The sequence below is a fragment of the Spermophilus citellus genome (genome assembly GCF_964194105.1).
Source record: "Spermophilus citellus genome assembly, chromosome: 7".
NCBI classification, from domain to species: Eukaryota; Metazoa; Chordata; class Mammalia; order Rodentia; family Sciuridae; genus Spermophilus; species Spermophilus citellus.
In genome coordinates, this window is record NC_138188.1 from 109,442,267 (window position 1) to 109,457,067 (window position 14,801).

A 14,801-nucleotide genomic window follows, 5' to 3' on the forward strand; every position below is an offset into this window, starting at 1 on the left:
TTAAGACTTTAAAAAATAAAAATAAAAAAGGCTGGGAATGTAGCTGAGTAAGTAACCCCTGAGTTCAATTCCCAAGTATTGGGGAAAAGAAAGGAAAACAAAACAAAAAGGACCTGATTATAAGGATTCTTTCCATTTATGGCCCCCCGCCAAAAAAAGGTTCATTTTGTCTGTTTGGCACTGAGGAAACACTGAAAAAGTTTTAGTAGGGGAGTGAGAAGTTATACATCTCATATAGGAAGATCACTATAGAACTATCTAAAAGATCAAGGATGGCTGGGGATGTGGCTTAAGCGGTAGCGTGCTCGCCTGGTATGCGTGCGGCCCGGGTTCGATCCTCAGCACCACATACCAACAAAGATGTTGTGTCTGCCGAAAACTAAAAAAATAAATATTAAAAATTCTCTCTCTCTCTCTCTCTTCTCAATCTCTCTTAAAAAAAAAAAAAAAAAGATCAAGGAGCTCAGGCATTCACCAAGATAGATCACATCATGGATCATAAAACACACCTTAAATTTAAAAGGAGAATAATCATACTATTCATAATTCTGACAATAATGGAATTAAGGTAGGAAAAAAAACTGGAAAATACCCCAAAAGACTTGGAGATCAAGCAATATACTTCAAAGTAATAAACGGTTGAAAAGAGAAAAATCTCATGAGAAGTTAAACATATTTAACTAAATGAAAATAAAAATGCAAATGGGATACAGCTAAAAAAGTAATTCCAAGGAAGTTTATAGGATTGAATACATATATTAGAAAATAAAGATCTAAAATCAATAGTCTAAACTTCCCCCTACAGAAAAAAAATTTAAACCACAGTAAACCTAAGAAATAATAAGACTCTGAGCAGAAATACATTAATTAAAAAAAAAACAGAAAAACCAAAATATTTTGAAAACATCAATAAAATCTATAAACCTATACTGGGGAGAAGGAAAATGGGGAGTTGTTCAACAAATAGTTTCAGGTTTTGCCAGATAAAGTTCTTTGCAAATGCTCAATGGCTGAGTATTTGCCTACTAGCATGTTTAAGGCCCTGGATTTGATTCCTCCATTAATACTTGTAGAGAGCTATGGTACACTATGAATATAATTAACACTACTGAACTATAAATTTGAGAATGATAAAAATGGTAATTAAAAAGCCAACTCTGTAGCCATGCTAAAAAAAGAGAAGATATAAATTACAAATATCAGAAATGAAAGAAAGGAAACTCCATAGACACTAAAAGCATAATAAAAGAATGCCAAGAGCAGCTTCATAACCACAAATTTGATAACCTTGATGAAATGGACCAATTCCTTAAAAGACAATCTGGACAATCTGATAAAATTCACACAAGAAATAAAACAATCTATTAAAGAAATTTAACCAATGATTTATAACCTTCTGAAACAGAAAGTACAAAGCAAAGAAGGGTGTGCTGATGAATTCCACCAAACATTTAAAGAAATTATGCCAGTTCTTTACAATCTCTTCCAGAAGACAAAAGCAGAATACCTGCTAATTCATTCTATGAAACCAACACTACCCTAAAATCAAAACAAGACAATGACATTACTAAGAAACTACAGATGAACACCTCTCATAAGCAGAAACGTAAAAATGTTATCAAATCAAACCCAACAGTGTATAAAAAGAATTATACTTGAAATTTATTCAAGACATTCAAGATTGATTCAACATTTGAAAATCAATTAATATAATACACGATATCAACAGACTAAAAGTAGAAAAAGTATTACTATAGACTAAGTTGGCAAGCCCACATTTTTTAACATAATTATAAGTAATTATCCATTCATTCAACCTATGTGGCAACATCTCGGAGTATAAAATAAGAAACCTCTGCTCTTGTAGAGTATATAAGCCTATTACATAGACAGACACTGAACAAGTAAACATAAGTCCCTATGGCAGAGCTCAATCTAGGGTCAATAGAAGTGGCAGGATGATTATGACTGAAGCACGATCTTAAGTAAAAAAACAGGGACAGGGTATGGCTGAGGGGAATAGTCCAAGCAGCATATACAAAGATCCTAAAGCAAAGGTACAGTGAATTAGATAAACTGAAAGGAACCCAGTTTTAAAACCACAGAAAGAAAAATGAAAATTACATTATGGTGGTGATTTTACTGAATAGGGCAAGAATCAAAGTAGAGAAGGCAAGAAAGACATGAGTGACTACAAAAGACTACCTTAGGTGCTGAACCATTGTCTATGGTGGGTAAGAGAGAATGAAGGGCTGGTATGATTTTTTAAAAGATACATATTAAGCAAGTAGAGAATGAAAAGAAGACACAGAATAGGGGTGTATCACAAAAAGTTGTTGAAGGCAAGGAACTGGGTATAGCTCAGTAAGTACAGTGCATACTTATTAGAATGCTTGAGGCCCTAGGTTCAAATTAAACTAGAACTACCACACCCACTCACCCACCCACCCTCAAAAAAAAAGAGGTGGGAATTTTTAACATTTTTTTTTAACAATTTAAACCTATTCTTTAAAAATAAAAATAGAATTTAAAATGTCTTTACAAATTAAGCACTAAAAATTCAATACACACATAATCCTAAGAAATGTTATAGAAAAGACAAATTTCTATAATTATGTAATATGAAAACTTAATTTTGCCTTCAAGTATGATTTCTGCCAATATTTTAGTGACTGTATTCAAGAACACTATTTAGCCTTTAAATATTTTCTGATATTTCTTCAAAAACACAATATTAAGACAAAATTAATACTTTTTAACCATAAGTTCAATGTCTTATAAATTAATTACTTACAGGGACATTAAGTGCATACTGAAGTCCTTGAGGAAGTCTTTCATGTGCTTCCATCTGTTCTTCATCATTTTTCACTGTCTCCTCATGAACCATGAGTTCATCGTGTGATATCATATCCTGTTGTCTCATTTCACTTTCTTGTAACACTTCATCAGCAGCAAGGATCTCTTGGTGTGGCATACTTCGATCCTGAAGTACTGACTCCTGCAGTTCTCCAGACACAGTAGACTGGCCAGACACTCCACCCATTACAACCATTGCCCTGGAAGACTGCATTTCGTCTATGCCGCCACATTTAAGAAACAATCCTTCCAGTTTGTCGTCAATGTTCATGCTTAAGTATAACTGCCTAGAAAGACCAAGTTTGGCAACAAAGCATAATAAATTAGTTTTATACGACTAATTGACATTTTTTTAAATTTCAAGTTATAAAAGGTACACATTTGAAGGAAAAGTTTTTATCCATGAAATTCACAATTTTTAAATTACCAAGATAGGTTTCCAAAGTCTAGTTGAGTACATTTTTATATTAAGGCATAAAATTCTAATCTACCTGATTATTGAAAAATGATTCTGCTATAAAGCAAATTGGGAGAAAGCATTTTCAACTTTAAAGGATCCATATCCTTTAATGCATCAAAGTGTCTTAAGTCGAAAAGGATACATTCAAGAAGGCCTTTTTTGACAGAGAACACTCTCAAGCAAATTAAAGAAAACTTAAAAATAGTCATCAATCATATAAAAATAGTCATAGTAGTAATCAAAGATATCAATGCTAAAACAATGGTACCGTATTCACCACTCTGGTAAAAACTTTTAAATACATTCAATATGGAGATAGTAAAAAAAGAGACAAGTAACCTACAGAGGGAATATAAATTAGATCAATTATTTTCGAAGGCAACTTAGGAGTATATAACCAAAGCTACAAAAATGCATATCCTTTTACACCAATAATTCTATGACTAGGAATTTATTTACAAACACATACACAGAAAAGCAGTGCAGCAATAATCATCACAATAAAAAACTAGAAATACATTATGTGTTCAATAAAAAGGTTAAAATGTTTCAACATATTTTTTTATAACTGGACTATAGTGATGGTTGCCAGATGCACAACTCAGGAAATTTAAAAAAAAAAAAAAAAAAATCAGTAAATATTTCAAATGAGTGGGTTTTACTGTAGTTTTTTTTTTTTTTTTTTTTTTTTTTTTTTAATAATAAAACCAGAATAGTGGGTGCCTGTTGAGAGGGGAAGGGACAATGCTGATAGGAGGAAGGAAAGGAAAGCTTCTGGGGATACAGTGATTTTTTTTTTCTTGAAAGAAAGGCTGATTGCACAGGTAGACTCTGAAATATCAAGATGTACACCTGTGATACCTGCACTTTTCTTTCAGTTATTACAATAAGAAGGTGAAGTTTGTTGCAGCTGAACAATAATTCATACAGTTAATAAAAAGTTTTCCTGAAAAATATCTGAAGACTTGGAGAAATAGCTTAAAGTGTTAAAGAGAATATATGCAAATGTATGTGGGTGGGAGTGTAAATGTACACAGGATTATCTAAAATGGTAACAACATTAACATTACCACAGGGTGATGAACATTCTTTTTTTTCTTATTTACATTTATCTCTTTCTGCACTAAATTATTACTTTCATGAATGTTTTTAAATGTATTAATTATTAAAAATAAAATGTGTTAAAATGAAATAATAATGTCATTACTAGTATATTTTAAGTCGCAAAAGGACTAAATAGATTGTGATAAGAAATTAAGAATTAAATACTATAAAAATAATTATATTACCTTATTATAGAAAAGAGAGACAATATTTTAAATCTGCTTTTCTAATTTAGCTATAAATTCATGAATATTAATTAATTAACATTAATTACTATAATGACTAATATAACAATTATTAGGAAACCCAAAGAGATCTCATCTCAAAGAAGACTGAAATCTTTTTAAAAACTACTATTATTAAGATTACAAGAAGGGGCTGGGGATGTGGCTCAAGCGGTAGCGCGCTGGCCTGGCATGCGTGCGGCCCGGGTTCGATCCCCAGCACCACATACAAAACGGGGATGTTGTGTCCGCCGATAACTAAAAAATAAATATTAAAAAATTCTCTCTCTCTCTCTCTCTCCCTCTCTCTTAAAAAAAAAAAAAAAAAAAAGATTACAAGAAGTAAATACAACATTCACTACCTAATATGAAGGAGCTACAATTAGTAAATGTACTATATTTCAGTTTAGCTACCTCTTTCCCAACTAAATCACATGAAGATCACTTCCTTAATCATGGTTTCCAGAGGTCAAATAAATAAGTTAAATTCCAACCACTACTGAAACCAAAATACTCCTTCACTTACTAAGGATAACATCAAAGGAGTAACCTTTACTTTAAAAAAAAAAAAAAAAAAAGCCTTATTAACAGCAGAATAAACAAACGCATACTTAACACTCGCTTTTCTTACCTTCCCTGTTAAGATCAACCATCTGATTTTACTTTTAAAAATCTTTAGGTAACAAACTTAAAATCTTAAAAGTCAAAGATTTTAAATATATTGCCAAATAATTGCTCTTTTCAAATATCCCAATTCCCTCAGCCATATCCTGTCCCTGCTTTTTAACAATCTTACAACTAAGTGGATGTCTTTTAAGGCTAAACTTGGGTTACTCTAGCCAATTCTTTGGGAATCCTTGCAAATCAATTATAATCTTTTCTAAACTATTTACTTTTTTCTTAAAGAATGTGGAAAGTCCCTGAATTATTTATAAACTTATACATTCAAGGGCCCACCACTCTTATTTATAGTCATACCATTATTTTGGTATGTTGCTACTACAGTCATACCATTATTCTGAAAAACTTATAAGTATTTAGAGAATATGGGAGATGTCAAAGAAGTTACTAAAAGACCAACTGAGCTAGGAGCACACTCTGATTTTTTGTTTTGTTTTGTTTTGTTTTTTTAAAAAACACTCAAGAGCTGGAGATATAGCTCAGTTGGTAGAGTGTTTGCCTTGCATACAAATCCCCAGCACCAAAAAAAAAAAAAAAAAAATTCAAACTTGAAGCCTAATTTGTTAACTACCCCAAGCTCTATATTTCCTTACGTGCATAGACCTCAACTTCAATACTTTTGATCATCAACTTTAAAAACTTTAGTGTAACCTAATATTATGCATACTATTTAAAATTATATTCCCATTTTATTACACCTAAAAATATGAATTTTTACTACCTGTGTTCCTAACACAAATCTAAAATAATCAGTACTGAAGAAATAAAAGTACTCTGGGAATAGACAGTATTTTGGAGGGAAAAAGGGGGTGGGGAATAAAAGTACACAAGAGTAAGGGAATTGGGACAGGAAGACAGCAAAACAAAAGAAAGTAAATTGAAAAGGAAATAGAAACATTGCCAAGTAGAAGACAAACTTGACCGATTCAACAAATTTTCTGAAAACAGATCATGGGCAAAACAAAAGGAATCTGTCTTTCTTTTTAACCATAATTTGTTAATCCTATGGTCACCCCAAATTAAGCCAGACATCTAGAGTTAAATTGGATAGCCTGGACATTATTTCTGTGATAAATGCCCTGAAATATCAGAAAATACTACAATGTTTACACAGGATTCATATTAATGAATACTGCTCAAATTTTTAAAATGAGCTTAGAAATAACAAAGTAAAAACTGCATGTACTCTTGACCAAGCAACTTCACTGGTAGAGATATACATGATCCTCTAAAGTTATTTATATACATGAACCAGGATACTTGATGCAACTCCCTCATTTACAGCAAAAGACCAGAAACAATCAAAGCATCCACTAATAAGGAGACTTCTTTACAATAATTATGATTCAACCATACAACAGAATGTATACAACCATAAAAAGAAGAGGTTAGCCATATGTGCTGGTTATACAATGTAAAGCAGGTGAAAAAAATCAACATCTATATAGACAGTAAGACCCTTGCTACATAATTTTTTAAAAGAAAAACAGCTCTGATCAATAGTTATTCTGGAGAAATTTTTTTTTCTTCCTGCAAAGAAACAATGGAATTTGGGAACTGAAATAAGAAAAGAATCTGCAGGGAAAAGACTAATCCTCATATTTTGTTTTATTCTTTTTTCAAACCATGTAAATCTTAATATAAATATATATGTATATATTCTCATATTTATATTCTTATATTCAAATATATGTACATATTCTTATGTACATGTATTTTTATATAATATACATTTTATATATTTTATGCATGTGTGTGTGTGTGTATATAAAACATGTTGTTTTTTTAATAAGGATGCTGATCAAACCCAGGGCATCATACACATCAGACAAACACTCTTAATTAAAATTGAGCTACACCCCCAGAACTTCCTTTTCTTTTCTAATTTTACAATAGGGTAACAGGTGTGGGTAATATAAAAGACTTATTAGTGTTTTTTTAAAATGTGTTTTAAGGGGATCCAACATGGCCGCCGGCGAGGAAGCAGCGATTCCAATGTCTCCACATTAACGGGATCAGAAAGACCAATTGGAACAGCGGCAGCCTACCTACTGAGGAACTTCTAGCAAAATTCCGTTAAGAGGGGACCTGCCGGGAATTGGTAGGTTTATTAGAAGAGTCAGTTTGTCCCAGACAAGTAGATCTTGGCCGGCCACGCGGGAGCGGAGGTCCAGTCCCGCAGCCACCAGCCGCTTCTGCAAGCGGCCGGCGGCCCAGAGCGGCGCGACCCGCCCAAACCCGCAGATGGCACCCGAAATCCCGCCGTCCCGGGGAGGCCCTGCTCTCGCTCTGCGAATGGCCACCACGCCTGCCAGGCTTGTAGCCACGCGGCCGCAGCTGCCCGGCTCTACAGGCGGCCCCCCGGCGGGTGCAGAGGTACAACCCCGCGGCCACTAGCCGCTTCAGAAAGTGGCCAGCGGCCCCGAGCGGCACGGCCCACCCGAACCCACAGACGGCACCCGAAATCCCGCCGTCCCGGGAGGCCCGGCTCTCGCTCAGCGAACGGCCACCCCGCCCGCCCGGATCTTAGCCACACGGCCGCAGCTGCCCGGCTCTACAGGCAGCCCCCAGCGGCCCAGCGCAGCAAGAAGTGTCCCCGCCTGGCCCAGCAGACAGCCCGTGCCCTCCCGGCTCTACTAACAGCCCCGCCCACCCGGCAAACGTGCCCCCCCCCCAGACAGCGTGAAGGGAATCTAACCAACCCTTTACGAAATAGCGAACTGGGAACTAAAACCAGAGATTGTGTCAGACCAGAGACAAGCCAGTTCCACCCCTCCCTTTGGACACTCTGGCAAGAAGCCAGGGGCCCGCCATAGCAGAGAGGGGAAGTCCCGAAAGTTCAGCCAAAGAGATTCCTTCCCAGCGGAATCTACTTTAGCAGGTGTGTGACTCCCACCCACAACAGATACAAACAACCGGGAAACTTCAAAATCTCTACGTGGGCGTGACCGTAAGGGCCAAAGGACTCTCCACCCCCAACTCCCCCTACTGCCAGTGACGAGGGCGTGACTGTAGGGGCAGAGGGAAGCAGAGAAGACTCCCCACCCCCAAATCCCCCAACCGCGAACTGAGAGGGTGTGACGGTGGGGGCGGAGGGAAACAGAGGACACTCCAGACCCCCAACTCCTCCTACCGGCAGCAGTGTGGTTGTGACTGTAGGGGCTGAGGGAAGTAGAGGGGATCCTCGACCCCCAACTCCTATTACCACCAGCAGCGACACCAATGGTCTTAACTGCCAGATTCCGAAGGTGTGCCCACCAAAGGGGTCCGGAAAAATTAAACAATTGACTCCCAGACCACAGCTCCACAGCACTGGCGCTTAGATGAATGACAGCGAGAGTGCTCAGTAGTTAGGGAAATAGAGCACTCGGTGGGGCTGAAAGTGTAACCAAATCCTTGGGGAACTGCCTCCCGTGAGCAGGACCTGGCTGGCTGGCAGGAGGAAGGGGAGGAGGGGCCGTAGAAGTGAAACGGCTCTGGACCAACAGGATTGAGAGACTCCCAGGAACCGCCTTACAGGGATTGCTGTTGACACACTGAGGGCAAAACTCAGCCGGGAGGGCACAGCTTTGCCTACGGGAAGAGAAGAAAATGGATCTCTAAGACCTAATTTTATTTCCTATTTCATTTTAATTTTTTCTCTCCCTTTTCCCTCTCTCTCTCCCCTTCCAAGTTTTACTGCTCTTTCCATTCTCCTCTATGCTATCTATCTCCCTCTCCTTCTTTCTTTTCAAGAGCACCTACCTTCCCCTCCCCCCAACTTTCATCCCAAGCATTACGTCCTCCATTTCGCGTAACTGTCTAAATACAAATAGGTGTGCGCCTTCCCCCCGCGCCTGCAAGGTAGCCGGACCTGCAACCCACCAGCAGGTCAGGCCCAGCAACCTGGGAGTGGCAGAGCCGCCCCACGCGCCTGCAAGGTAGGCGTACCTGCTACCAACCAGCAGAACAGGCCCAGCGGCCTGCCGATGAGGTAGGCACAGTGCCCCAATTGGAGGAGGAGCAGAGCCCCTGCCAGCACCTGCGCGGGAGACTTTGCAACTATACAAGAGTAATACAAATATATAGGGGGAAAATTCAATAACACAACAGTCTCAGTAAGCAGAAAGAAACGCGAACAGTATGAAGAGACAAGGAAAGAAAGGACCACAAGCAATGCAGGTCAACTCAACGTTAGAAAAGGTAATATCTGCAGCAGATGGAATGTCAGATAAAGAATTCAGGAGATATATGCTTCAGATGATCTGGAGTCTCAAGGAAGACATTAGACAGCAAAATCAGACAATGAAAGATCTCTTCAACAATGAAATACATAAACAAATCCAGGAAGCAAAAGATCAACTATACAGGGAGATAGAGGTTATAAAAAACAAACAAACAGAAATACTAGAAAGGCAGGAAGCAATAAACCAACTTAAAAACTCAATTGAGAATACTACCAGCAGAGTAGAACACTTAGAAGATAGGACATCAGACAATGAAGACAAAGTATTTCAACTTGAAAAGAACATAGACAGCTCAGCAAGACTGTTAAGAAACCATGAGCAGAACATCCAAGAAATATGGGATAACATTAAAAGACCAAACTTAAGAGTCATTGGGATATAGGAAGGCACAGAGCTCCAAACCAAAGGAATGAGTAATCTATTCAATCTATTCAATGAATTCAGCAAAGTGGCAGGATATAAAATCAACACGCATAAATCAAAGGCATTCCTGTATATCAGCGACAAACCCTCTGAAATGGAAATGAGGACAACCACTCCATTCACAATATCCTCAAAAATAATAAAATACTTGGGAATCAACCTAACAAAAGAGGTAAAAGACTTATACAATGAAAACTACAGAACCCTAAAGAGAGAAATTGAAGAAGATCTTAGAAGATGGAAAAATATACCCTGTTCATGGATAGGCAGAACTAACATCATCAAAATGGCGATATTACCAAAAGTTCTCTATAGGTTTAATGCAATGCCAATCAAAATCCCAATGGTATTTCTTGTAGAAATAGAGAAAGCAATCATGAAATTCATATGGAAAAATAAAAGACCCAGAATAGCAAGAACAATGCTAAGCAGGAAGTGTGAATCAGGTGGTATAGCGATACCAGACTTCAAACTACACTACAGAGCAATAGTAACAAAAACAGCATGGTATTGGTACCAAAACAGGCGGGTGGACTAATGGTACAGAATAGAGGACACAGAAACCAACCCACAAAACTACAACTTTCTTATATTTGATAAAGGGACTAAAAGCATGCAATGGAGGAAGGATAGCATCTTCAACAAATGGTGCTGGGAAAACTGGAAATCCATATGCAACAAAATGAAACTGAATCCCTTTCTCTCGCCATGCACAAAAGTTAACTCAAAATGGATCAAGGAGCTTGATATCAAACCAGAGACAAGGCATCTGATAGAAGAAAAAGTTGGCTACGACCTACATACTGTGGGGTTGGGCTTCAAATTCCTCAATAGGACACCCATAGCACAAGAATTAATATCTAGAATCAACAAATGGGACTTGCTCAAACTAAAAAGTTTTTTCTCAGCAAAAGAAACAATAAGAGAGGTAAATAGGGAGCCTACATCATGGGAACAAATCTTTACTCCTCACACTTCAGTTAGAGCCCTAATATCCAGAGTATATAAAGAACTCAAAAAATTAGACAATAAGATAACAAATAACCCAATCAACAAATGGGCCAAGGACCTAAACAGACACTTCTCAGAGGAGGACATACAATCAATCAACAAGTACATGAAAAAATGCTCACCATCGCTAGCATTCAGAGAAATGCAAATCAAAACCACCCTAAGATATCATCTCACTCCAGTAAGATTGGCAGCCATTATGAAGTCAAACAACAACAAGTGCTGGCGAGGATGTGGGGAAAAGGGTACACTTGTACATTGCTGGTGGGACTGCAAATTGGTGCAACCAATTTGGAAAGCAGTATGGAGATTTCTTGGAAAGCTGGGAATGGAACCACCATTTGATCCAGCTATTCCCCTTCTCGGTCTATTCCCTAAAGACCTAAAAACAGCATGCTACAGGGACACTGCTACATCGATGTTCATAGCAGCACAATTCACAATAGCAAGACTGTGGAAGCAACCTAGATGCCCTTCAATAGACGAATGGATAAAAAAAATGTGGCATTTATACACAATGGAGTATTACTCTGCATTAAAAAATGACAGAATTATAGAATTTGGAGGGAAATGGATGGCATTAGAGCAGATTATGCTAAGTGAAGCTAGCCAATCCCTAAAAAACAAATGCCAAATGTCTTCTTTGATATAAGGAGAGTAACTAAGAACAGAGTAGGGAAGAAGAGCATGAGAAGATGACTAACATTAAACAGGGATGAGAGGTGGGAGGGACAGGGAGAGAGAAGGGAAATTGCTTGGAAATGGAAGGAGACCCTTAGGGTTATACAAAATTACATACAAGAGGAAGTGAGGGGAAAGGGAAAAATAATACAAGGGGGAGAAATGAATTACAGTAGAGGGGGTAGAGAGAGAAGAGGGGAGGGGAGGGGAGGGGGGATAGTAGAGGATAGGAAAGGCAGCAGAATACAACAGACATGAGTATGTTAATATGTAAATCAGTGGAAGTGTAACTGATGTGACTCTGCAATCTGTATACAGGGTAAAAATGGGAGTTCATAACCCACGTGAATCAAAGTGTGAAATATGATATATCAAGAACTATGTAATGTTTTGAACAACCAATAAAAAAAAAGAAAAAAAATGTGTTTTAAGACAAAATGAAGCAAATTGAGGTATTGCACACCTCGATTTGTCTCTGTAAACAGGATAGTAAACAGGACAGGAAATGAAATAAGGACCACATACAAAGAAAGGAAACTTCCAAAAGCCTATGAAGAAAGGAAAGAGTACAAACCTATGATACAAAAAATGATAAAGTAGGAAAAGTACATTTATGTATTGTCCTTGCACCTCCCTTTTAAACCATAATAGTTTCATCACCACCCCTAATAACTCTTAGTCACGCCTCACCGCATGTTCAGAAATCCAAATACAACAAAGGGTCCCATGCTGAAGACTTAACACGTGTTATTTCCCTTCTGTAATTTAGTAATTTTCAGGGAGGCTCAGCAAAGCGTAAAGAAAAACGAAAAGAAAAACAGATGTAATCAATTCACATTAATATGTGAATAGTTAAATGTCTCTCCCTGTTTACCCCTGAAAAAGCCAACTAATTTTTGACCCAAATGTGCCTATGGAAATTCAAAGGTTAGGAATGTTACACAGGAAAAGAAAAGAAATACTGCTTCCCTTAAGTCATCTCTGTCACATAAAAGACTATTCTGTAAGCGAAAAACATAATACTAAACAATAAGTTCCCATGAATTTCTGTCTAACTAGGGAAAAAGAAAATAGGTGGAATAATAATCCACTCTGAGTATTCTGTGAAGACTACTTTATAACTGGATGAACCTTGGGAACTGACGCACAGGATACAAAATGGCAGAGCTGTTAAAAACCAAGACAGAGCCAGGCATGGTGCACACACCTATCATCCCAGCAATGTGGGAAGCTGAGGCAGAAAGATTCAGAGTCCAAAGTCAGTGTCGGCAACTTAGAAGGCCCTAAGCAACTCAGAGAGACCCTGTCTCAAAATAAAATATTTTTAAAAGGAGGGGGGGGGGTGGTGGCTAGGAATGTGACTCAGGGGTTAAGTGCCCCTGGGTTCAAACCCTGATACCAAAACAAAAAAAAAAAAAAAAAAAAAAGAAAAGAAAAAGAACCAAGACAAGATGGACAGTGATGTCCTTGGGCTCATTTAGCTAATGGTGGGACTGTAATCCTACCTCCTGTGTTCAAGTTACCCAGAGGTGACAATGCTGAAAACTAGAATCAAGGAGAGGAGAAAGAAAGGAGCCAAGCTGGAATCAAGTTCTCCTTAATCTTCCTTCAGCAAACTCCTTCACTTTGCATCCTTCCCCCACTTCCAAGATTTATTCTCCCCTATAACCAACCACCCCTCTGTCTGAAAAGAGCAAAGTATGGGAACAGAGGTATTTAAGTACTACCAAAGTTTCCTGACCCTTCATTCACTCATTAATATGGACCAACTATATCTGTTTCCTTTCTTTACACTTTGCTAAGCCTCCCTGAAAATACTAAACTAGAGAAGTAGCGTGTGTTAAGTTTTGAGCATGGGACCTTTCTTGTATTTGAATTTCTGAATGTGCAGTGAAGCATGAGAATTTTGGCTGAAATAACCTAAGAGTTATGAGGGGGGAAGGTAATAATTATTATGATTTTAAAGGGAGGCACAAAGAACTTTCTGATGCAGAATCCTTATTTCTTCTTAAAGTGGACTGGACTCTTTGCATATTCTCTACTTTCCAACTTCATCTACTATTCACACTTTAGAGGATTTCCCTTTAGCCAGTCCTTTTTTTTTTTCCCACAAGTTGACATACACCCTCTTAAATTAACTTCTTTCCTCCATTCTTTCTTCAATTACCAGAAAAATCTCTCTCTTAATTTTCCATTTCCAATTAGAAATTTTTTTAAATCCTAAATATGGTGAATAAACCAAAGACCAAAGAAAGGATGGCTGTTTGTTTTTAAATGAAAACAGATTTGAAGGCCTGTGCCACAACCCTCTAAAATCCTTATCCCCCTTCAGATCATACACAAGACTATCTACATGCCACTTACCACCTTTAATTAATCTGCATTCAAGCATGAAAGAAAGAAATATTTCTCATTTAATATCCTGCATTTCTGCTTTATTTATTGAGTTTGGCATTAATATTTTCCATCAACTGTAACTAAATAATGTGAAACTTTAATTATATACTACGAGTAAAAACAGTATAATGATCAAGGTTAGGAAACTAAAAATCACTGCATTTTCTAAGAATAATTTTCAAATAAAATATTCTCCCAAATTCAACAACACCCCACCCTTATACCAGAACTGATTACACCTAAAAAGAAACTTCACTTTCGGCAGGAGAGGCACTTAAAGGAATTTGTTCTGAAAACAAATAACAGAGAACAAATTACTTCTAAATCCTACAAATTACTTCTGATCCAAATTATTTTCAGCAAACCTCTTTTGTATAGAGGATGCCAGTTACATTAATTTCTAACATCCAGTTAACATGCCAGTAACATCAATTTCTAACCTTTGCATGACTCAGGAAGAAATTATATTTTTAAAATGACAGCATTAAAAATACAAATATCAAGGGCTGGGGATGTGGCTCAAGCGGTAGCGCGCTAGCCTGGCATGTGTGCGGCCCGGGCTCGATCTTCAGCACCACATACAAAGATGTTGTGTCCACCGAAAAACTAGAAAATAAATATTAAAATTATCTCTCTCTCTCACTCTCTCTCTCTAAAAAAAAAAAAAAAAATGAATATATATCAAGACTGAGGATGTAGCATGTGCAAGGCCCTGGGTTCAACCCCAGCACACACAAA

The 14,801-nt window shown here is 37.5% G+C and overlaps 1 protein-coding gene across 13 annotated transcripts in view; it reads right to left on the minus strand.

The window, feature by feature from the left end:
* Nucleotides 1-14,801, minus strand: part of ZNF148 (zinc finger protein 148) — a 142,666-nt gene that overhangs the window by 75,590 nt on the left and 52,275 nt on the right. For 7 of the 13 annotated variants that reach the window (XM_081302139.1, XM_081302137.1, XM_081302135.1 and 4 more), the window contains one exon: nucleotides 2,795-3,143. The exons of the other annotated variants lie outside the window; for them this stretch is intronic. In XM_081302139.1, coding sequence (XP_081158265.1) covers nucleotides 2,795-3,127 — 333 coding nt within the window. In that variant the 5' untranslated portion in view covers nucleotides 3,128-3,143. The remainder of the gene's footprint in view (nucleotides 1-2,794; nucleotides 3,144-14,801) is intronic. 13 annotated transcript variants of the gene reach the window in all.